The sequence below is a fragment of the Serinus canaria genome, chromosome Z (genome assembly GCF_022539315.1).
Source record: "Serinus canaria isolate serCan28SL12 chromosome Z, serCan2020, whole genome shotgun sequence".
Taxonomy (NCBI): domain Eukaryota; kingdom Metazoa; phylum Chordata; class Aves; order Passeriformes; family Fringillidae; genus Serinus; species Serinus canaria.
This window is the reverse complement of record NC_066343.1, coordinates 8732019-8756992: the sequence shown is the minus strand read 5'-3', so window position 1 is coordinate 8756992 and position 24974 is coordinate 8732019. Positions and strand designations below refer to the sequence as shown.

Genomic DNA, 24974 nt, shown 5'->3' with positions numbered 1-24974 from the left:
CACTGGAAAGAAAAAACATTTATTGCAGTATAATGAGAGAATCCAAAGGTAAGGGAAACTGCCTTATAAACAATGATGCTTCTTTGATGTGATCATTTAAAATTATGAGAGAAAATAATTTGTTAACAGAAATAACAGAAATACAGAGAACAAAAACTTTGGCTAATATAACAAAATACCTTTGAAAATGGTACTTGTCTGCAGTCACATAAATTCTGAAGACATTGTAAAAATGTTCAATAAAATTATGAGATGACAGGGAACAGCTAAGAACAAAATAATTCATCTAGGCATAACTGAAGCCAACTACTCCAAATCCAGAAAAATTTAAATTGTGATCCAACACTGTGAATTGACAGTTCACCGCTCTGAGTGATCCCTACAACTCCAAGAAAGGGATTTGAAAATATATGTTTTGGGATCGAGAATCACTTCCATTCAACCAAAATGAGAGAAAAAAAAAATTAAAGGTTTGCATTCTCTGAACACATGCTTTCTCTTGTTAAACTTTTTATTGAAGAAACACAACGGTCTCTTTTGTTCTCTGTCGCACTTACTTGATCATATGTGGCACTGTGACTTTGGAGTTTTCTTCAAACACTATTGTCATTAATCCATTGCACCTTATATTATCAATGCACTGTGGAAATAAACATTGAAAACTGTTAAAGTCAAAACACTTTTCATACCCCTATAAGCTCAAAGCACAGCTTTAGCAGGGCATGGGCCTATTAAGACAAGGTATTTTCTCAAATGAGAAGCAGTGATGCAAGAGTTAGAGTCGACATGCTTCTCTAGCCTTTGCCTCTCAGGGTATTCCGTTCAGAAACCTTTTTTTCTTCCACATGATTAAGTACTTTGAGTTGGAAGTGATATTTCCTTTGAAGCTCCTTTGAAAGGGAACAAAACTTATTATTTCTAGTGTTTCCTGAAAGAGTGTAAGCTTGAGAAATCAAGACCACAAGAAAGTCAGAATGCTTTATATTCCAAGGGGTACAGTAATACCTTAACCTCTACTCTGTGCAAAAGCCCAGAAGGGAATATAAAAACTTCCAAAAATGCATTTGTAAAAACAAATTTAAGTGGTGCTCCTTATGAAACGCAGCTGTGAGGAACCTGTCCAAGCTGCTCCCTGCAAACTCTTGTATAAATGTTTGAGGCTGGGAATTAGGAAGGACTTGCAAGTGCACTCAGATGACCCTAAAGAAGGGAACAGAACTGGGGAAGGGGCTGAACCTCTACCCAACCCTACAGGGCTCTTGTCTTCATTATAATTTCTACATTTATTCATACATGTATATGTATATAAATAAATATTCATATAAATAAATAAATAAATAACTAAATAAATAGATAAATAGGGACAATCTCCTTACATCAGTAACAAGGAGTTTCAGAAATTATCACACACGTTTATCCTAATTCAAGAATACATGTTGCCTTCAGGCTGTGGAAGGCAACATGTATTCAGGCTACTTCATTTCAAACCAATGACTGATATTGGATTGCCCAAACCTGATATTCACAGGCCTCTTCAGGTTTAGATTACATCTATAGTTATAAATTTAAAATATCATCTACGTAGTTTGAGGTGGGTTTCAATTCATGATTTTAAGATTATTTGGAAAGTGCAGCTGCAGTAATTCCCAGTATGATTTTCTCAAATAGTTACCTAAAAGCAGTGAGAAACACATGTAATAGAAGTACTTATATTTCCCCTATTTGACCTTGAAATATTTCAAAGAAGCCCATAGCACCAATCATGATATCAGATTATTTTTATCATTATTATAATATAGGCTAAGAATGGACTTAGTAGCATTCTTAAATGGTCTTTCTGTACCAGCAAATAACTCCAGTAATTTTACATGTCAATGGAACAACAATAATTCAGTGAAAATCTGTTTTGTAAAGAATTCTCCAACCAGGTCTGTCTGTAAGACAGCAAGTTGTAGCTCATACTGTATTTTGAGATTTTTATTTGCCTATTTTTGTTCTTTCAAAATTGTTAATCTGGCACAAAATAAGTCAGAATTCTTATTTTTTCAGCAATTTCTCCTCATTATGATGATGATTCATCTGGAGATGTTGCCAGCAATGATAGCAACTTTGGAAATGCATGACATTCCATGCTGATATTCCTCTAATCAGTTACTTCTCTCTAAATTAATAGAGCATAGGACCTGAATTCAGAACTATGAGAGATGTATGTTCTTGTTTGTGTGCATAAACAAAACACAAATAGCCTTGATTTAGCTCTAGTTAGCTGGAAGTTCAGGGTTTTTGGTTTTTTTCTGCATTCAACTTCTTTCCACAAATAGATTATGACAAAGTTTGTCTGTTATGTTTAAAGCAAAAGCAATTAAAAAAGCCCTCAACAACTTATCCCTGGCATTTAAAAAATTTTAAATACCTTTTTTTTCATTCACAACATAGACAGTTCCTGCACACTGTCAGAATGCTCAGCAATTATTTATAATGGTTTGTTAGTATTCATTTTTGGTGGAAAAAAAGAGTTTATCCAATTTTCTTACTTCATTATTGATGTGATATGGTATCATTTTCACTCTAGAATTCAGGTGGTTTTGATCTGTATGAAAATCATGACTAAACCAGTACTGTCTTCCTTCTTAAATCAAAATATCTGTCTAAATGGGCTCTCCTTAGACATAAAAGTGCTTACCACTATGTTTGTCCATGGACAGTTTTGAAATTTATACCCCATCTCTGTTTTTGAGAAACACACTTCCCTAGTGACTCAATGACAGAATTTTGAGGAGAAAAGGCAACACTAAAGGTTTTTCACAGCAAGTCAAAGCTGTTCATTACCCCTGGGTCAGGCTGGTTTTCAGAAGCACAGAGTGAAGGAAGACCTCACCAAAACCAGGTGAGAAAATGTCTTAGGTTGGAAATGGGGGTGTGTGTTCCATTCCCACATGTCAGAGCTGGGGCAGTTCTCCTCTGTTCATGGGGCAGTTTTCTTTATCCTTCCCACAGCCCATCCTCCCTCCAGGAGATCTCTGCTGTCCATGGCCCATCCATCATTAATCACCTTCTGTCCATGGCCACTGAGTGTCCCTGCAGGGCTGATCAAATCCCACCCTCCCATGGGAGATGCTCCACCCAGGGGAGGAGCCAAGCATTCCTCCCTGGATCCAATCTGAGCTTTGGGACACCCCAGCAGCCTCTGCCCCCTGCATTCCCAGAGGAGCAGCTTTCTGCTGCCCTGCATTCCCAGAGGGAGAGCAGGCCCTGCTCCAGCAGCCCTGGAGCTGCAGAGGAAAACTCCCCCCTTGTGCAGGATCCCTGCTCCAGCAGAGCCACAGCTGGCACTGCAGGAGGGCTGAGCCCCCCTGGGATGGGACTGTGCCACCACCCTGAGCCCCCCTGGGATGGGACTGTGCCACCACCCTGAGCCCCCTGGGATGGGACTGTGCCACCACCCTGAGCCCCCTGGCATGGGACTGTGCCACCACCCTGAGCCCCCCTGGGATGGGACTGTGCCACCACCCTGAGCCCCCTGGGATGGGACTGTGCCACCACCCTGAGCCCCCTGGCATGGGACTGTGCCACCACCCTGGGATGGGACTGTGCCACCACCCTGAGCCCCCTGGGATGGGACTGTGCCACCACCCTGAGCCCCCTGGGATGGGACTGTGCCACCACCCTGAGCCCCTCTGGGATGGGACTGTGCCACCACCCTGAGCCCCCCTGGGATGGGACTGTGCCACCACCCTGAGCCCCCCTGGGATGGGACTGTGCCACCACCCTGAGCCCCCTGGGATGGGACTGTGCCACCACCCTGAGCCCTCTGGGATGGGACTGTGCCACCACCCTGAGCCCCCTGGGATGGGACTGTGCCACCACCCTGAGCCCCCTGGGATGGGACTGTGCCACCACCCTGAGCCCCCCTGGGATGGGACTGTGCCACCACCCTGAGCCCCCCTGGGATGGGGCTGTGCCACCACCCTGAGCCCCCCTGGGATGGGACTGTGCCACCACCCTGAGCCCCCTGGGATGGGACTGTGCCACCACCCTGAGCCCCCCTGGGATGGGACTGTGCCACCACCCTGAGCCCCCCTGGGATGGGACTGTGCCACCACCCTGAGCCCCCCTGGGATGGGACTGTGCCACCACCCTGAGCCCCCCTGGGATGGGGCTGTGCCACCACCCTGAGCCCCCCTGGGATGGGACTGTGCCACCACCCTGAGCCCCCTGGGATGGGACTGTGCCACCACCCTGAGCCCCCCTGGGATGGGACTGTGCCACCACCCTGAGCCCCCCTGGGATGGGACTGTGCCACCACCCTGAGCCCCCCTGGGATGGGGCTGTGCCACCACCCTGACACACAGGGGTCAGGGCCTGCTCTCACTCTGGCAGTGGGATTTTTTTGTACCATTGTATTTGTATTTTCAATTCTTCTGGTAAAGAACTGTTATTGCTGCTCCCATATCTTTGCCTGAGAGCCCCTTCATTTCAAAATTACAATAATTTGGAGGGAGGAGGGGGTTTGCATTTTCCATTTCCGGGGAGGCTCCTGCCTCCCTCAGCAGACACCTGGCTTTCCACACCAAGACAGAAAAGGACTGAGGTACCTGGCTGATGTCACTTGTCCACGCGGCTTTCTCCTGCCGCGACGGGGCCAAAAGGACAACAGTGAAAGGAGGAGCATCCGTGGGCTCCACTATCAGCTTGAAATCCAGGTGTCCAAACACTTGCCCAGAACCTTTTGCTTTACAGCCAGAGGGGGAGAAAAAAAGTCACACCATTAAATGTCACAGTGTAAGACAAAGAAAACAGTCATTTCATTTACAATGGAAAAGCTATAAAACATCTTGCTGATAAAGAGCAAATCCAATTAGGTATCCAATAAGTCATTTTGTTGTTCACATATTGGGATTTGCTCTTCAAGATAAAGTTTCTTATAACACTTGTATGCTAATAGATCCTCACCATACTACAAGTATCACTCAAATTAATAAAACTACTTTCACAATTCAAGTGCAAACTTGACAAACTGCAGGATGGAAGACAAAAGGAGTAACAATAAAATCAGCCTGAGACTGTATTTTGTAATGCCATTTGAATAAGCTTGCACTCCAGATTTGTGGGGAGCCCAAGGCAAAAAAGTTCCCATTAATTCTTCCAAATCAACTTCCCTGTGTTCCCGAAAGCAAACTATTATGCAGCTTATTTAAGGTTTTTTACTATTTTTTTCTTTTTAATTTTCAAAAATAATAATTTTTATTTTATTTTATGAGATGCTCTGGATGAACTTTAATACAAAAGCCACATTTCTCCAGCCAACCCTCTTGAAAATCCAGTAAGGGGTGTTAACAGCAGGAACAAATACAACAAAGCAATGCCCCATCCAAGCCAGCATGTCCATTATTGGAACAGCAGTTTTAATGGATCAGTTTTACACTGTATTCTACTGATTTCACAACAACATATCTATTTGCTCTTAGGAAAAAATAAAAAAGGGTACTAATTTTAGGAAACTAGAAACTGTACTTACTACTGACAGCTGAATTTAACTTACAATCATCATCACTCGCTTCTGTCTCCTCGACCAGTGTGCATTCTATCAGAGACAGAACACCTCCTGTCTGTGGAAACAAAGCACATTTCACACAAATGTTATTTATTCCCATTTGTCACAGGTTTTTTTAAATGTTGACAGGCCTGACTCTAACATTTTACATTACTCAGAGCTCTTAGGAAGATATATCAATTTCATGATGCACATTTTTTCCTAAAAGAACTAAACTCAAACTGATTAAATACGTTTTTCTGAATGCAGCAGATTATTAGGATTAATTTGTACAATGCACAAAACTTCTTTCACTTTTACCATGCTTTAATTTATGGCACACACAGACTTGTTCACAAGTTCCCAAAAAGTTAACTAGAATTTCATCTTCTGAATTTCAGTGAAATGCATGCACATTTTTTTAAAGGTTCTATTAGACTCCATTTATTTTGCATACGTACTTGAACTATGTAAGAGATGCAAAGTGGAAAAGCACACGACCCTTAATAACCTCTTGGTATGCAAAATTAAAATTCCATTCAATGTAACCCACTCCATGAACTACCAACATCTCTTTACCCACGAGCCAGCACTAGACTGATTCTCAACAAATATAACTATATTGTTCTTAGATGACATTTTATTTTAAGAGAACATGCTGTTCAGGAAAACTGAAATGACTTTGAAAATTAATTTTATTAGAGCTCTGGAAAATGTTCTTTGGCAATTCTGCAGGGTTGTACTGACTGATTTATGCACTGAAAACTGACTTAAATTCAGTGCTACATACACTGAATTTATTCACCACATCAAACAAATAGATACATCAATGCCTGGTTTCTAGTCCCCAGTTTACTAGAATTAACTGGGTCTAATAAAAGGAAATTGACTGAACTCTATTATTTGCAATGAAAAGATAAAGCAGTTAAACATTGTGCACCACCCTGCTTTTCTTTCTAACCACTAATGCAATGCTCACATGAAACCCATAAAGCAGCAAAATGTTGGCAGTTCACCAAAAATGTTTTTTCATTTTGAAAATTGAATCATAATATGAAGCCCATACCTTAAGGAGATGCAGTTTTCCTCCTGAACTTCTTGTACAAATTAAGAAGTGTTTTGTAAACAAGAAGCATTGTCTTTCTCCTTCTTTCTTCAAAGACAACGAGCCCAGGCGAACTTTACTCAGCTTTCCCCTCTCAACTGAGGGGACCTGGATAAGGGAACCTGGTAATGAAGGTGCAAAATCTACTGTATTACAGTAATATTTAGTAGGCAGAGCTCAAGCTGTTAATTCATTGAACACTATTACATTAATTAACACAATTCTTCATTCCAGTATCAATGTGTATCAGCATCTCATCTAAGCACAAGTCAATCCCCTTTTTACTGCACAGATTCCCTTTTTTTGTTATCATAAACAGACTCAAGTACAGTCTAGACTAACACTTGTGTATGCGGCAGGATTAGATCCAGGGCTGATTAGGCAATTAAACACACTGAGAGGCCATTGATTAGAAAATGAGGCTGAAGAGCAAACACCACTCTGACAGCCTCTACAATGCCAAAAGACACTTCCAACCAAAGAGACAGAGAAGGGAAAGAAAATGGGAAAGTTCTTTTTGATGGAAAAGACTTTGTGTGTGTGTCTGTGTGCAAGAGAGATGGAAATGAAGCACATTTTTTCTTCCCATCTTGTACTGCATAATTGTCAGTGCTCCACAGCTCATCTGAAATGTGTTGCCAGTAAAACACTCCCGAACTAAATTGAACCTGCTTACATAAGCCTGAATTTTGCTTTGCGGAGCTCCAGGCTGGGGACAGCTCTGCTTCTCTTGCTGTTTCACATCTCAGTCTGTGACCAACTTTTCCAGATTGATCCCACCATGTGTATCACCTCCAAATTTGGAGCAGGAGTTAAATTTGGTGGTGAAGTGCAACTCCTCTGTAGATTAAACAGAAATATTTCTACCATACAACTTGCTGTTAGCAGACAGGGCAGCCAAGAGACCTCCTAGTCTCCTTCCCACACATCTCTCCTCACTATTACCTTTACACTGGCTTGTGCCTTGTTCCAGCATCAGGTACTCACACAGCTAAACCAGCATTGAAATAATGCTGGGGAGAGGCAGCTGACCTAGCTCCCTGATAGGAACAAGGTCACAAAAGCACCAAGAATCAGATGATGCAAAGGGAGCTGCTCAGCAGAACAAGCAGGAGGAGAAGGCTTTGACCTGCCCCTTCCAGATACGAGGTGGCACAGCTGCATCAAAGCTCAAAGTAGTGGTGGCACCCTGACACAATGCCAGCCTGACAGAATTATCCATGAAATATTAGATTAGTAATTCTTACTCTGTGTTGTCAAAAGGATTATCTTTCTCAAAGTTCATATACACAATCTTAAATTAAGAAACAGAGAAATTGCAGTAACTGAGAAAGGTGCTATTTATCTACATTTTTTCTACACTTAGCTCTCTCTATATATATTTGAATAGCCATAAATTATTAACATGTAAACTTCTACTGACATGGGAAATTACACAGCAGTAAATTTGCCAGAGAACAGTGTTCTCTGACAGACATTTCACATTTAGACTAAACATATAGCACAACTTGTGTCACTGAAACACAACAGCGAAGTTATGCTCTAGAATTTTGCAGAGGAGTTTGGAACATTTCAGATTCACTTACGTTCTGACCCAAAGCCATAAATATTTACTGGCTGTTGTGCATTTCCCCTGGACAAGCAGCCAACCTGCCTCAGATGTAAGAGAGAGGGAGGAGATCATTTCCATGTGTTGGAACCGTGACTTTTCCATGTTACACTGACTGTCCCTCAAGCCACGCTGCAAGACCAGCATGTTTAAAACAACTCCCAGACCAAATTCCCTAAAATTCCATCTACACATTTAGGGAAGCAATCTTCAATCTGTACATTTTGTTTCTGCTTTGCTCAGTAGAGTAATAGTACCTATAAATATGAAATGCTTACAGAAGTAAGGTCACTGGTAATTTTTGTTTATGTGTTTATTTTTATTTTCATTGGAATGCTTTCAGGACTAACATGCTCTGTTCTGCCATAATGGGCTGAGGTTGAACAATATTATTGCATGGAGCTGAAATACTGTTTAATAAGGTAAAACGGAGCAAACCTCTCTCTAAAAGCAGAAAACAGAGACCGCATTTTCTCTCTTTCAAATGTGCAGAGAGGAACACATCTCCTACACGTACTGCATGGCTGACACCAAGCAAGGACCTTGGGCATTCTCATCAGGCTTTAGTGGTTAACAAAACTGGGCATTGGCTCTACCACAGATTTCCTCTTAAGGAAAAAAAATGGTCACAATTGGCCAATATACAGATGCAATGAGCAAGTGAAGCTAATTTTAGAACATTCATTAACAGTATAGTTTGGACAATAGTGTAATCCCATGAATTTTTATCCAGCCTCAGACCTTAAGCACTTTCAGCACTCAGTGCTTCAACAGTCACCCTCTCAGCCTTTGCTCAATCTAAGGAATATAAAAGGCTGGATTTATAAACAAACCCAAGCATTCAGAAGTCTACATTGAACTGTCTGATTTACCAGCTCAGTCTGGCTTTCCCCATGCTGGAGGTTTTCAGGCTTTTTTACTCTTTTTGGTTTGTTTTTACTGCTCAGAGGGTTAAACACTGGAAGAGGTTGCTCATTCAGGGAGGCTGCGGAGTCTCTGTCCTTGGAAACAACAAAAGACTGGGCATGGCAGAAACCAGCCTCCTCCAGCTGGTGCTGCTTTGAGACGGGAATGGGTGATTTCCAAAGTCCCTTCCAGCTTCAGCTACTGCGTGGTTTTGTGGTTATGATATCTTTATCAGCAGAGGTAAATTCACAGCAGCTGGTGGCAGAAGCATCAGTGTTAGAAGTCACCAGAGGTGATTGGGGTGCTCAGTCGTTTGGATGTCAACGGATTTGAGAGTCCCTGAGTGTCCTTCAGCCTCACAAAGAAAATGTTCCTCACTTGTTTGTGTGCCTGACTACAAAATCTGTACCTAAGTAAGAGGCAGGGAAAACCAGACCCCAAGAAACTCAAATGAGAATTCACAATCTGCATTGTAAAACACTGCCAGGGACAGTTCCCATGGTCTCAACATGCACAACTCTACAGAATCAATCTATTCTTAAAAATAAGAAGTCTGTAACACATAAAAAAGTAGTCATTACCATGCACAAAAAAAGCCTGAACAAAGGCAGTGGCTCCTCTCTCCTGTTTTAAGCTGGAAAAGAGGTTCCTGTGCCCATCTACACTAAACAACACAACAAATGGAAGCCTAACTGAAACCAGAGGAGATGGACACGACTGCCAAATTGACCCCACTGTCAGATGTAAAAGGAAAATGGGCTCCATTATTTCATTTGCTTTATTCAGATTTCTGCCCTTGCACAGAATCACAGGCAGTGGATGTTCCACCAGATAAGCTGACAGAACCTTCTGTAACACAGACTCCTGTCCACTGCCCTCTGACTGTGTGGCTAGAAATAAATCTGAATTTAATTTATGCACTTACCTGGGACTAACAAGCCAACAGTAATTTGCACCAATTGATTCCCACAGAAAAAAATTCTAAGTTTTACTGATGAAGCAGTGGGTACACAGACAAAACACTGTCAGTTTTAATGGGAAAACCCCAATAAATAAAAACACATATTTGTATTACATATTGTATTAATCTTTTAAAAATTCTAAACTTAAATTACATTTCACAGTACAAGTCAGCCTAGGATAATCACAGCATTATAATTTTTTGGCTGCGGGTGCAAAACAACTTGTTTGTTTTCTGAAAGCCATATTCAAACCTCTTAAAACACTCAGAGATAAAAATGTATACATGTAATGAAGAATCAAGTAATTTAATAGGGTTTGCAAAAACAATATTGTTAGTGTATTGTAAAAATAATATAGGAAGTTATTACAGAAAATTCATAGTTTGACCACAGCAATTCTGTAGTTTGGCTACAGAAACAGCATAAAATGCTTTACAAAATGTACAGAAAGCCTATTAATTACCAGGTGCAATATGGCCCCAACAAATACCAGATGTTCTGCTGAGGTTATCTGGAAAAGGTTTCATGAAGGAATGCACCTAAATTATATTCCTAACCTTTCCTGAGTATATTTAATGCTTTTCAGCAAAAAGGAGCAAAACCTGTCATAATCCTGCACTACAGACCTGTAGTTATTGTGTACAAACCCAGTAACTTGCTTCAAGAGATCCAAAAGTAAAATATTATATAAATGGGAGAAAAATAAGCAGCTAAAGTAAACACTACCAAGTAAGAATTGTAACCAATTTGCAGTTCCTGGCAAAAAACCTGTCCCTTATTTAAAATAGAAATGTTATTCTAGCAGAGTTTTTGGGAACTTAACAACAAATTCCACCTCTGCTGTAACTGATTTCATCAGAAAGAGTTTCCCAAGCTACCATCAATAGACAGAGAGGAGAAGAGTGCTGCTCTTCCCCTGCTCCATCCCCCTGGGACCACAGTCCAGGCAGAATGTGAATCACAGTCCCACGGAGGCTTTGCCTCTCCTGTGCTGCTGATTTTCCTGCAGAAAGCAGCACAGAACTGAGGTCCAACCACAGCCCAAAATCACCTGTTTTCAGGGCACTTTGTGACTCACCCTGCAGGGACAGGGGGCAGGCTCAGGATGCTGACAGGTGCCCAGTGCAGTGCCCAGCCTGACGATGGCAGTGTGAGCCCTGCTGCCTTCAGGGCAGTTTTTTTTCATGATTTTTGGGCAGCTTTGCAGAGGAATGTCTTACCTTGGCGTATAAAGGTTTGGCTGGTGTCTAGCAATATGTCACAGCCCTCCACTATGGTCCTCTCTATGGCCAGGTTCTTCCGGATATTCTCCGTGTCACTCACCTCGTCGTGCATCACTCTGTTGGGGACAAAAATGCACTTTATCTCCCCAAATGTGCCTCACACCTGCCTGTGAAGACACAGTGCACGCCCTTCAGCACCTGCTACAGATCTCCCACCCAGCGCCTCATCACCCCAGAGCAGGTCTCCTGCCTTTTTTCCTCTCCTTTTCAAACCATTCTTGTGATCATTTTGATTTTTCAATAGGGGAGCCAATTTGGCAGAATAGTGACTGTTCCTGAGCACATCTGACAGATACCACTGAGTTACACTTCACAGCTGATAGAAGAGAACCTGATCCTTAATGCACAAACAGGAAAGTGTTGCCTAGAATTGTGTCGGGCACATTTTAGATTTCCTCTCCATGGCTTTAGTGTCCTACTCTGTCCCTGTTTCATCTTTACGATTCAATGTATCAGTCCTTTTTCCTTCCCTTCCCTTTCCTTTCTCCTTTCCTTTCCTTTCCTTTCCTTTCCTTTCCTTTCCTTTCCTTTCCTTTCCTTTCCTTTCCTTTCCTTTCCTTGCCTTCGCTTTGCCGTTCCGGCCTGTCGTCCGTTCCTGTCCTTTCCTTTCCTTTCCTTTCCTTTCCTTTCCTTTCCTTTCCTTTCCTTTCCTTTCCTTTCCTTCCCAAACCTTCCCAAACCTTCCCAAACCTTCCCAAACCTTCCCAAACCTTCCCAAACCTTCCCAAACCTTCCCAAACCTTCCCTTCCCTTTCCCTTCCCTCAACAACCACAGCTTTTATATTTCACCATTTTCTTTCTCTTATTGTTCTTTTTATAGCCATTCTCCCCTTACAGAGAAAAATACAGATTTTGTAATTATTTTTATTTTTTAGTGCTGAAACCAACCCAGGAGCTTGCTCTTACAATGATACTTTCTTAAAGTAGGACTAGACTGCACTTTCTGGTATCTCTCCCTCCCTCCAAACTACCTTCAAGGGATGGAAATGAGTCAGTTTATTTTACATTTATGGTCTCTACTGACTTTATGAGCAGAGACGATCAGTCAGTCCCAGACTCCAGTTCTGAGTGTTCAGTGGTGAATCAGCTGGATCAGCAGTGAACTCTGACTTATGTGATGAAGCCCGTCCACAGCTGATTTATCTGCTCATGCAGATCTTTTACAACTAAATATTCTTCAAGCACATCTTTAGTGAATACTCCAGACACTGAATATTTATATCCTGGAGTTCACTCATGGTCTCTTTGTTCACAGCAGAAAACAGCTTTTCCCAGAGAGCAGAAACACATTTCTCACTGGGCTGATGAGAGGAACATCTGAGAAAGGTCTTGGGGTTCAGGGAAGAGCTTCATTGTGCAGGTTTCCACAGGGAGCCAAAGTTCTCAGAATATATCTTTAGTTCCTGCTTATCTGGCATTATTTGAAGCATATATGCAATGCACTTTTCAAACTAGCACACAACACAGAAGGAGAACTAAGTATTTTCTAAGACTATGCTTATTTAAAATGCTCTTCTCTCTTTAAATCAAGAGAAATAAAATTTCTTTATGTAAAGAGAACTGCTTTGTTCATAACCCAGGAGTAGGTGGTTTCTATAGTGATTTCAATTCTTCCTAACCAAAATACAAGGAGACACTTGGAGATTTAAATTTGCCAAAAAAAAAATAAAAATAGAACAGACAAAATATTACACTGAGATATTTTAGTTATTTTTCATTATCTTCTGTTTTGGGTTTGATCCTTTTCCTTAAAATACATATCTTTCTAAAAGAGCAAAACTAAAAAAACTAAAGAAAACCTGGTTTTTCTTTTCAAAATCTTTAATTCAAAATTATCAGATATAAGGTAGAAAAATCTTACCTTGAAAGTTCTTCTAGTTTAGATTTAGCAAATTCAAGGCTTTTTCTCTCAACGTGTTCGTGTGGTGTATGAGCCAAAAGTTCATGAAGTGTTATAATATATCTGGGAATCTTGAAACCAATAAGATATAATATCAGTAAATCCATATATACCTTCCCTCAATTTTAATAGATTATGAGCATGTAAATTTCTTTTGACATTGAAAATACCAGGTGACCTCTCTGCATTCAGATAACATTCTCATTGCACAAAAGGAGATGGAAGAATGTCCAGTATTTGACTATTAAAGGCTACAGGGTAACAAGGACCCTTCAGAGCTTTTAACCACAGAAAGAAGGACCCTTCAGAGCTTTTAACCAAGTGATGTTGCAGCATAACTGGTCTGACACAACAAGATTTATGTAAGAGGAGAGGCAAAATTATGCTCATGTGGAAAGTCACCAGCAATGACATAATAACATTCCTCATCACACAGGAACAGCACCATTTCCTTCCCTCCCTTGACCTGGTTTCAACTCAACCCAAAGAAAACCCATACCCACAAAAACTTTAAAATATACTACTTCAAAAATTAAAAAAGCATTGTTGCAGGTGCTAATGGCTCCTTAGGCTAATATGAATAACTACCCCTAACATAACTGTCACTAAGGTCCCTTTTAAATTTTTTTTCTCTATCTCTATCTGGCTTTCCAGTAACGGCACACACTGATAGGGTACACGATTCCTCTGATGAGCAAAATGTCAGGTTAAATGAAAAAGACATAAAATTCTCAGGCCAGTGCTTCACAGACATCTTAAAACAGCAGAAAATGTCTAGTCCAGGCAGATCACAGTAAAATATCAGGAGGGTAAGCACAGTTTTCAAAACTTTTGCAGTTTATTTTCCATTTTCTAAGTCACGAAGTCACTCGAGAAAAAAGCAGGGAGAAGGATACAAAATGAATTCCCAGTAAAGGTGCTTATGACTGCTCTAAGTTCCTCAATATCATCTCTCTCTGGGCTTTTTAACCAGGGCTTCTAAGTCAAGGACCTGCTCCTTGCCAATTTTCTTTGGTGCCATCCTCATCCCACACTCCCCCTCAACATTCCTGAGAATAAACAAAGATGGGCCAGCACAGCTGGGGAGGAGATCTCCACAGGCAGAGTCTTGGTGTAACAACAAAATAAATTACACCAAACTAATTTTCAGGAGAGTATTTCTAGTTAAGCAAGAGGAGCCTTCAATCAATTGCAATGTCAGTAACATAAAATGAATCTACCAAACATTAAAACCAAATATACATAAGAAATACACAGGCAGTACCTGAAACATGGGGTAGGTAAGGAAGGTTTCCAGCATTCTGCCCTCACATGCTGGGTTGGCTTCATATTGCTTCAAGAGTTTGTCAAAATCTCTGTTTTGCTTACAGTTTGCCAGCACTTGTAGGCTATATTGATGATTCCGAACAAATTCTTGATATATGTTCAGCATTGGCAGCAGAATGTCAAATAAGTCAGCTAAAAAAAGCAGAAAAATGGCTTTTATTTTTTTTCCCCAGCGGCGCATGTATTGAAATGCATTTTAAAAGAAAATGTGTTTTCCCGTGTTTTCTCTGGAAGTGAATGACTATAATCAGTTCTGTTTCCAATACAGACAATTTAGAAACATTAAACATAGCACTTTCACCTGCCCAGTGATGGTTGTTCTCATTACCTAATGGTCAGATAGCACTACCAAAAATACACGTCTAATCAATGCTTAGGGCAGAGGAATTCTCATATACAGACCATTACTGCTCACATGGGATTCCTGCTACACCTGATCTTGGTGTCTTAATCCTGCATATGCATATTCCCTTCAAAAGGGACATTTAAGAAGTCATGTCATTAGGAAAAAAAAATCCCTACTGATCATTCCAAAATAAATATGAAAGTTATAGCCCGGCAGAAAATAAAGTACCTTACCTAGAATTAAGGTAGGCCAGTTAGCTATTCTTGCTTTTAAGCCCTGGTGAAATATCTCATGAAGAAACATGATTGTTTCACTGCAAAACAAGCATTTAAACAAATAAAAAGACAATTCTGGTTTTATTTTCTGATTAATAATTCACAGAGAAACATCTCTTCCTCTTTTGCACTTTGCTAGAAAAAAAACAGAAGACAGTTATTGTTATGGAAATAAGTGCTTCCTTTTATTGCATTGTTTAAAAATACTAGCTCAGTGCTTCTAAAAAACTCATAGTATTCAATATAAATATTCTAACATTGTATTCATTTTCTAGCAAGGGAAAGGAAACCTGCCTCATGACTAAAGGAACATATTCTATTTCTCAGAAGTTTGGGGCAAGCTTGGATGCAATCCCAGTCCTGTATCTAATGTTAGATGCCTCCTGGGCTATTTGAACATGCTCATTACAGCAGAACTTGGATGCCTAATGAAAGAACAATTCCTTTTTTGCAGGATATGAAAAGACAAGTGAGAGGGAAGGAGATTCCTTAGGCAGGACAACAGAAAATAGAAGCTTGGACATTCTCATCCTCGGGGTCTTATCGGGATCATATGAGGCCACTAAGTCCAGTTTTGCTCTCTTAAGAGAAAAAAAGAAACAGGAAAGGTGACAGAAAATGGTGGGAACTGCCCTAAGAGGCACCATCTGTCCTTTTTTGCCTTTAGCAGAGGAAGACACAGAATGCAGGGAGGTAAAGAGGTCATGCTGGTTTCCAACAGCATCACCTGCAGCTCCTTTGCCTTTCAGCCCTGGAAAAGTGTCTGGCTCAGTGACACCACCTGCACCAGAGCCAAAACAGGAGCCAGGACTCTGCCTTCAGCTGAACCAGAATGGGAACAAGCTCTTAGGGAAACCCACCAAAAAAACCCCCAAATAAAAAGCCACAGAAACCTCCCAAACCAACCAAAAATCCCCAAAAGGTCCTGTATACCTGTTGAGGAAAATGCTGCTGACGTCGTCGTGGCTGATGGGTGGCTTCTTGGAGCTCGCTGCCATCCTCAGGGGCCGCAGGAAGCAGTTCACCAGCACATAAAGCTGGTGCACGTACTCAGACTCAGCCTCCACCATGTTGAAAACTATCTGGTTCCTCTTCCTCATGCTCTCTGCATGAGGAGAACAAATATAGTCTTGGACAATGGTTTTCCATTTCCTTCTGCACAGCCAGCCCCGCATAAAGCTCTGAACCTAAAAAGGGATCACACAGGAGAAGAAAGTTAAAAAACCATATTATGTGACTTATCGTAAGCTCTTCACTGTAGAAATAACTCTCAAAATTAAAAGTCTTTGCTCAAAAATAAAAATGTTCCCTTATTGATATATAATTGTTCTGTAATTAAATATATTTTACATTTCTGTTCATTAAGGGTCATAATTGTTGCCAGGAAACAGACTGTAAAACATGGCATAGATAGAAGGGAATCTTTCACTGCAAGCTGGAGTGTTGTCCCTTTCCCATCAGCACGAGTGCAGTTCCTTCCTCCTCACCCTAGAACATTTCTCTTATACCCCAAAGGTATCCTGCAATAACTCCAGCTAACACAGTCCAGCACAGACTCAATATCCTTATTGGCAGAATTCTTCAATGATTTTTTAAGCTCACTTTGCTTTCCATTTTGAACAGATAACACTTGGTATGGGTATTTAAAGTTAGGTATCAATACATTGCTTGGTATCAGACACCAAGGCAACAAACATGGTATTCAAAAAGACAGATTTTTGGCATTCTTAAGAAGTACCTCTATGTCATGAAAAAATCTAACTAAGCACAATATTTATTGAAGTTGCAAGTGGATTAAAGATTACAGAAGAGGTCTACATCTGGTCATAGGAAATTTCATTACATCTGTGCCCTGATCTTGATGTGGAGATCATTCATCTTCATAAGATGAATAAGAAGTGCAAAGTTTCACTCTCATTATCAGTTTACTCTGAAAAAATATCTTTAAATAAAAGGGGCCCAACTGTCAAAACGGCCAAGACACAGAGTACAGTGAATTACATATAGATTCAAAGCTCTCTTGCTACTAAAAGGGGCATTCCCAGCTTCTGCAGCAATGGTAAACCTACACGAAAAGGAAAGCTCACACCAAGTTACCACTTGGTGTGACTCTGGCTCAAAGTGCACACCCCAGAAAAAGACAAAAACCAGACACATCCCATAAAGGATTTCATGCAAATAGATCACAAGATTAAATGTGGCACTAAAGTACATGTAATTGAAGAGATTTAAGTAGGGGCAGGGCAAAGAAAAGCTTGCTATTTGACTGTACTTTAAAAAAAAAAAACAAAAAAAAAAAAAACCTAGACCAAAAAACAGAAGTACACCCCTCATCCCACCCTCCTCCCTTTGAGCATAAAAGAGTTCATGTTTACCTTCTTAATTTTTTTGATATCTGGATCTTCATCTTCCTGGTTGCCTTGGTAAGGTCGCATTTTTTCCTTTGTTTTATTCAGTGCTACAATCTGACAAAACCAAACACTCATTAAATGCTTCCTCGAGTTAAGAAAACCCCTGGTTGGAGAACTAACTGAACAACAATTTCCCCTTTCCCCAGCCTGTGGAAGGGGCACAGAATGACCAGCACACATTTGGGGACAAGGACTGGGGCACTTCAGGCCAGTACAGATCCCTGTCCAGCTGGAAGGGGGACCCAAAACCAGCAGGTTTTGCCCCCAAAACTAACTGCCTTTTGGGCCTAATCAGCTTGGGACTGCAACAAGGTTTTTAACAACATCCAGGGAGCCAGAGCAGTCTGGGACAGTCTTTAACACCATCACAGCCAAACTCAAACATGAAGACAGGGAGGAAACAGCGAAATCAGTGGCACCCGCTCTGCAAAGCAGTGTGTCATCTTAGGGGAATGAAAGCATGACAAAATGTTAGGAAAATTAACCCAATCAGCCCAACAGACCTCAATATTTCAAAGAAAATTATTATTCTAAGGAGTCACTGGGGGACTGTTATATATTAACTTCACTGGGTTCTGCCATTTTCACAGAACACTACAGAAATACTGAATATCACTGATGCCTTAAGTTTGAGCCTTCATTTTATCCAGATTCTCTACTGCATTAGCACTTAACTCTGAACGCCACATGAAGTGCCAGCAGCTCTCCTCACAGCTCAGGCACACAGAACAATCCCTGTCCAGCCCCAGAACCAAGGCACTGCTGCAGCTTCAGCCCAAAAAGTGCAAACAGCAGGGACTGGAGGAGAGCAGCCTGGGAGGGTGGGACTGCAGAGCCTGGAGTGGGATTGGACACTGAGCCCCAGTATGGACATGGACCAAACTTATAAAAGTGTGAGAATTCATGACTTGGGGTCCATCTTGGGTGCACCTTGGGTGTGCCTGGGGTGTACATTTGTAGCTACAGCTCTCTTCATAGAGAGCAGGCAGGCACAACTTCCCAAGGATATTTCCTGGAAATTGCAGCAAGGAACCTCAGAGAAAGAGAAAACAATTCTTATCTCTATTCTCTGCTCCTGTTGTTTTTGCACATGTGGAATGTGTTAGGAAGATTGTTTACTTGAAGGGAGTTCTTAATTGGATTCTGGCAATGGCTGTTTATATTAATTGGCCTGTTGGGTCAAAGTTGTGTCCTGACTGTCTCAGACAGTTATGGGTTTTTCTTTAGTATTTTTTTAGTATTCTTTTAGTAATCTTTAATGTAGTGTGTCTTTAATATAGTATAGAATAATGTAATACAATAGTTTTAATAAAGCAATTATTCAGCATTCTGAATCGATGGAGTGAGATGCCAATCATTCCCTGCATCAGGGGCTCCTGATTCTGCTATACACCTTGGGTGGAGCCACAGCCAGGCTCCTGCACTGTCCAAGGTGTATCCTGTGAAGGACTTTCAGTAAATCCCCACTTTATTCCTTTAACTCTGTCTAGCTCCGCTCTGGGAGCCTCCCGAGGCATGCCCACAGCCAAGCACCCAGAAGAAGGCTCCAGTCAGCGAGTGCCTGGTGGCTCTGGCACTCACCTCTGACTTGAGCCTCTCAATCTCTGTGTCCTGGTCCTCCAGCTGGTGCCGGAGCTGGTTGGCCGCCACCTTCTCGGTCTCCACGATCTGCACCAGGTGGATGTACTTCTGCATCAGCACCTCCCGCTCAATCAGGATGTCCGAGTAGCTGCCAGAGAAAGATCAGGTCACTAAAAACAGCCACGTGCTGGGTTTTAGTGGTTTTAGTGTAAGAAGGCTTCTGCTCCTGAAAGAATTGTGAAAACAGAGACTGGTTCATGTGAAAACATGTTTTAAGTTACTCCTCTTCTACAGCTAAAGAACTGTTCATAATTATTGTATTTGCGGGGTGCCCTGATGAAGGAAGGAATGATGGATCTGACTCCATGTTCTCAGAAGGCTAATTTATTATTTTATGATACTATATAATATTAAAGAATACCATACTATACTAAAGAATACAGAAAGGATACTTCAGAAGGCTAAAAGATAATAATAAAAACTCCTGACTCTTTCCAGAGTCCCGACACGGTTTGGCCCTGATTTGCCACAGAGTGAAAACAACTCACAGCAGAATGCAATGGAACAATCACCTGGGGGTAGACAATCTCCAAACATATTCTACACCTGAGCACAACACAACAGAGGTAAATGAGATAAGAATTGTTTTCCTTTTTCTCTGAGGCTTCTCAGCTTCCCAGGAGAAAAATCTTGGGCAAAGGGATTTTCAGAAAATGTGAATGGCATGCATAATAATCCTTATTCTTCTTGCCATGATAGCCAACTGTGCAAAACATTACTATTGTTAGATATTTATTATTGTTAGATGTTTACTGTTGTTAGATGTTTACTATTGCTAGATATTTACTATTGTTAGATATTTACTGTTGTTAGACATTTCTCTATTATTAAATACCTATTATAAGTAGATATTTAGAACAGAAACTCGACAAGGTGAAGGCTTTGTCAAGCCTCTAAAGGGGGGAGATGACGCCTTGAGATTTAGCTTTCATATTTGCCAGATTCTGTACTGCAACAGTATGTAACTCTAAACTTCATATAAAGTGTTATATCTCCTCACCGTTTACTTAGACAAAACAATCCTTTCCCAGCCTAATATATTTTTAATGAACACCTACTTTACGTCTTTATCCTGCCTAGCCTCTCTTCTAGGTGTCCTCTGCAGGCATCACAACCCCCTCAGGGGACATGGAGAGATGACATAGTCCCAGTGGCAATAAGCCTGCAGAGCCCTGCTTGTTTAGCTAAAGTTATAACGTGCAGCTTGATCATAAACCACCTAAATCATAATCACCAAATCATCCAAACTGAAACAGTTTAACATCCTTTTTTAGACACTGCTGCAGCCAGTACCCAGTTTCACAGTATGCAGCTACTGAGAGCAAGATAGCAGCACTTTTTATGAGCTTCTAATTCTCATGCTTGGCCAAAGAACTCAGTAAATTCATTTTATTTTATGTATTTTAAGGTCTTAATTTTTTTCCCATCTTTTGGGAAGACTTGGGAGAGCATGTAGCACTTCATCTGAACTATTCCTCTCCATCTGCCAGATCAATTTATGGAAGAATTCCCATCAAAACTGTCATTTTTAGTGTGCTAACACATGTTTTATTTTTTTAGGCCTTTTTAAAATTACTGCAATAAATGCCTTTAATCCAATCAGTATCAGGAACGACATTATCAGTCTTTACTAAAGCTCTTGGGCAGCTTTTCCCTGCAAAGGGACAATATCCATAGTGCAGTCAGATGCCACAATCAGAGCACCACATCAGAAATGCTTCCTACCTTCAGGAAGAGGAGAAATCAGTTTCTTCCTCCCCAGCATCTTTACCAGACGGACCCTGAAGCAGCAAAATCCAGACACTTTGCTGCCTCCTTACCCTGCGTTTTAGGAAGGTTGTTCCTCTGAGAATTATAGAAATTTACAAGATAAAGACCAAAAACCACAGCAGAATAGAGGCCCTAAATCATTGACAAGGGATCCCTCACTATTTGATATCACTTCTTTTTCCATTGCTGAGTTTGAGCACAGCATTTAACAGAAGGAACTTTGGAATTACAAATCTCTTCCTTTTAAATCTCTTCCTGCTTGTTATAGCACTCATAAAACAATGATTATTTGCTAGTAAATACTATGAGGTTTCTAAGATTGCAGTAATGTGCATCCTCTACAATGTGCTTTTTCTGTAAATATTAACCTGTATTTCAATCAGGGTTAATGCACCTCCACACTGGAGGGGGCCATATTAACCACAGCTATTGAATTCAACACCTAACCTGGAAAACCAGCTTGGATTTAAAATAATTAGAATAAGTTCCCACAGCTATCATCAAGTAAAGGTTTTTCTTCCTTGTACAGATTATAAAAAGAAGTGAATTTGATTCTATTGCATTTGCTGTTATATTTTGACTACTGCAGAAGTAAACAATACACTGGAAAAAGGAAGGTCAGGGCACCTCTTCCAAGAAGTAAAAACCACACATAAATAAATCTATCATGAAGGAATCCACTTATCATTCAGCTGTGCAAGAAACAGCAGTAAAGCATGAGATTAGTTCTTTTTCTAAAAGTAAAAAGAAAAAATTTTCTTTTTTTTTTTTTTCTGTTTTGCAAGAATTTTGGAGTTTTCTTCAGAAACTACAGTACTTCACCTCTTTGCACCCGAAAAAGGCATTTGTACATTCCAAAAATTGTCTGAATCAATAGCACTAATCATGTCTGAGGTAGCACTAATTGTTTTACAATATTATTAATATAAAAATATATGTAACAAATGTAATAAAATGCTGTGATTCAAATTTAATATAAATAGTCTTTCTCACCTAAAACCAAATCCAGACAGGTGAAATACTCTTTTTTTCTATTTATCCTTTTCAAAATGTTCTAGAAGTTTTGCTACCAATTGTTTTCAATACAGAATTTGAGGGGTTTCACTTTGGTTTTATTCAAACTGAGGAAAATAGTAGGACATAGAGTCACAGGGATGAACTGCTTACGTAGGATCCAATGTATTGTTACATACAGTGCTCCTCTTTCACTTTTTTGTTTCTTCCTTTAGGGGAAGAAATTTATGTGTATTTCCTGGATTCTTTAAATGCACTCAGCTGGACAGCTCTGCTTTACTGGGGAACAAGAAACTTTGCTCTGGAAGACTGAAGTTTTTGTTCTTTTGAGATGGTCTTAGAGCAGTTCAGTGGGGGGGCTTTGGCTGTCTAAAATGTCAGACTCGGCCTGGAAACCAAACATCTCCTTCACTCCCATAATTAGCAGTACGAAGAAGAGTTAATTAGAAAAGATTGTGTACACCTACACTGACTTATAATAGGCTAAATCCATTTTCCTTCTCAAAACTACTGCTGGGAAAAGAAAAATCAGAGGCTTTTGGAATAAACCTCACATTCTTCCAACAGCCCCTCCATCCATCTCTCTGCATGCCTGAGTAGAGATCACCATGTCCAAATGTGTTAATCTGAATACTCAGAGTAATCCCTGGAGCCTTACAAGAGGACAGGGTATCAATACTGACATGAACACACATGCATAAAAAATCCTTGTAAGAGAAAATTGTACCAAAATGTTGAGATGTCAAAGCAACACAGAAAAATATATAAAACAACTAGTGAGCAGCCAGTCTAGGTCTGGTTTTTTGTCTAGGGTATCGTTTAATAGAAAGAAACAACTGCTGCAAACCACAGCTTATATGAATTTTTATTTATATTTTATTGAGGGAAGCAGTTCTGTAATGCCTAAAACATCCTGTAAGCTGAGGCTGAACCTGTCTCCTACCATCATCTGTAGGAACAGAGCTCAAATCAGGTATTGCCAGAACCTCTGACTGACCATCACCCACCACATGGAGAGAGGAAGAAATTAACAAAACCCTGATAAAAAATGCTGCACCATTTAGTCTGACATTCTCAGAAAACCCAGGAAAACTAAAGAAACTTTAACAGTAGCCTCTGGCAGCAAGCCAGGATGCAAGTCCCGCTAGAGTTACCAGCAAATACTTTTGAGTTTTGTCCCAGAATGAGACCAGAGTTGTGGCTCATTGGAGCAATCCATGCTAATTGCACTAAAGCTGCTCAGGCTGCTGGCAGAAGCAGGCATTTGGTCTGGCCACATCAAACCACCCTCGTGAAAAGGAAAATGCACAGCCTAACTCACTCCTTATGAAAACCAGGCTCTGGCTGTCTGCAAGGCAGAATAAATTGCGTGCATTGTCCCCACACCCACCTCGAGCTGCTGCAGGACTCAACAGAGGAGAAAGAGCCTCTACACGGATTTTAAAGCCTGATGGCACAGTCACAGCCACAGCAGTGATGGGAACAGTAAAACCTGCACTAGAACATAGCCAATCCCCACCCCTGTGGCTCCAAGCAAGGTGCCTTGGGGTGTGATCCAGGGTTCCAAGGAATCCCTGTGCCAGCCAGAGCCACAGGGCACCTTGATGGCTCCACACACCAAATGGTTTTTACCACACGATCCTTTTACCTGAGAGGGGGAAATACCAGCTAGGAGACAGAGCCTTTGGAAAAGTGGGCCCAACAACCAAAGCATCCAAGCAATGTCCGTGGGGAATGGCTCACTCAGGAGCAGGGTGCGAGGGGACGGAAGGCCACCCTGTCATGTGGGATGGAGACTGTGCTGGAAACACCTCTGTGTCACCCACCAGACTCACACCTCACATCAAAACCAGCTGTTCCCATTGTCCTGGCACTCCAGCCAGGAAAATGGAATTCATCCACAAACGAGCTGGAGGAGAATGGCACCCCACCCCATCGTGAAAAAATGAGACAGAACTCAAAGCATGAACAGCCGTGAATCACAGAGTCATGGCATGGCTTGGGTTGAAGGGACATTAAAGGTCAGCTGGTGCCACCTCCTGCCATGGCAGGGACACCTCCCACTGTCCCAGGCTGCTCCCAGCCCCAGTGTCCAGCCTGGCCTTGGGCACTGCCAGGGATCCAGGGGCAGCCCGAGCTGCTCTGGGCACCCTGTGCCAGGGCCTGCCCACCCTGCCAGGGAACAGTTCGTTCCCAATATCAATTTTAAGTCCCTCTTTTAGTTTAAAACCATTCCCCCTCATCCTCTTGCTGTCTGCCCATGTAAAACATCATTCTCCCTGTTTTTCAGGAGCCCCCTTTCAGAGGGAAGCTCCTTAAAAGCTGCCATGAGGTGTGCCCAGAGCCCGTGGAAAGCCTCTCCATGTCTCCTCTCTCAGGCTGAGAGCAGCCTCCAACAAGAGGGTGTGAAAATTTTTATGGGCTACATGGAAAAGCATTTTGCGGCTTGTACAAGGCTTGTTATGGAAGTGCAGGAACAAAAGGCAGGGAAAGGGAGGCTTGGAATAGGTTTGAGGAGCAGCAAGCTTTGGAAAACACAGAGATAAGGGGATAAAAGGGGATAAGGGATCTCAGGTAAGCAGAGTGATCAATACTCTTGTCTGGCCATGATCTGCACATCACCGCCATCACCAATCCTGCCCTCTCACCAACTCACCTCTCTCTCCTCGGTGAGGGGACTCCATGTGTGCATCCCTGCAGCTCTCAGTGCCACTTTCTGGAGCTGGGACCAAGAGGCCACAGGTCCCTGCAGTGCCAGGGGCACACAGGACAGGTGGAGGTGTGAGCCTGGCCCGGGTGTTCCATGGCCGAGCCGGGCCAGCCAAGGCCGGGCTGCACCAACAGGGACTTGGTGATTCGGCTGCTGGAAACAGTGTAAACTAAACTAAAGGCA

The 24974-nt window shown here is 41.6% G+C and overlaps 1 protein-coding gene across 3 annotated transcripts in view; it reads right to left on the bottom strand.

Moving 5' to 3' along the window:
- Positions 1 to 24974, bottom strand: part of RASGRF2 (Ras protein specific guanine nucleotide releasing factor 2) — a 128045-nt gene that overhangs the window by 55999 nt on the left and 47072 nt on the right. For 2 of the 3 annotated variants that reach the window (XM_050987268.1, XM_050987269.1), the window contains exons 3-13: positions 19238 to 19385; positions 17621 to 17710; positions 16179 to 16432; positions 15204 to 15283; positions 14563 to 14756; positions 13260 to 13369; positions 11336 to 11454; positions 6600 to 6760; positions 5543 to 5609; positions 4596 to 4732; positions 558 to 640 (exon numbers count right to left, since the gene is read on the bottom strand). In XM_050987268.1, the coding sequence (XP_050843225.1) occupies positions 558 to 640; positions 4596 to 4732; positions 5543 to 5609; positions 6600 to 6760; positions 11336 to 11454; positions 13260 to 13369; positions 14563 to 14756; positions 15204 to 15283; positions 16179 to 16432; positions 17621 to 17710; positions 19238 to 19385 (1443 nt within the window). Of the gene's footprint in view, positions 1 to 557; positions 641 to 4595; positions 4733 to 5518; positions 5610 to 6599; positions 6761 to 11335; positions 11455 to 13259; positions 13370 to 14562; positions 14757 to 15203; positions 15284 to 16178; positions 16433 to 17620; positions 17711 to 19237; positions 19386 to 24974 lie in introns of all 3 variants that reach the window. The other variant, XM_050987267.1, reaches the window with a different exon arrangement.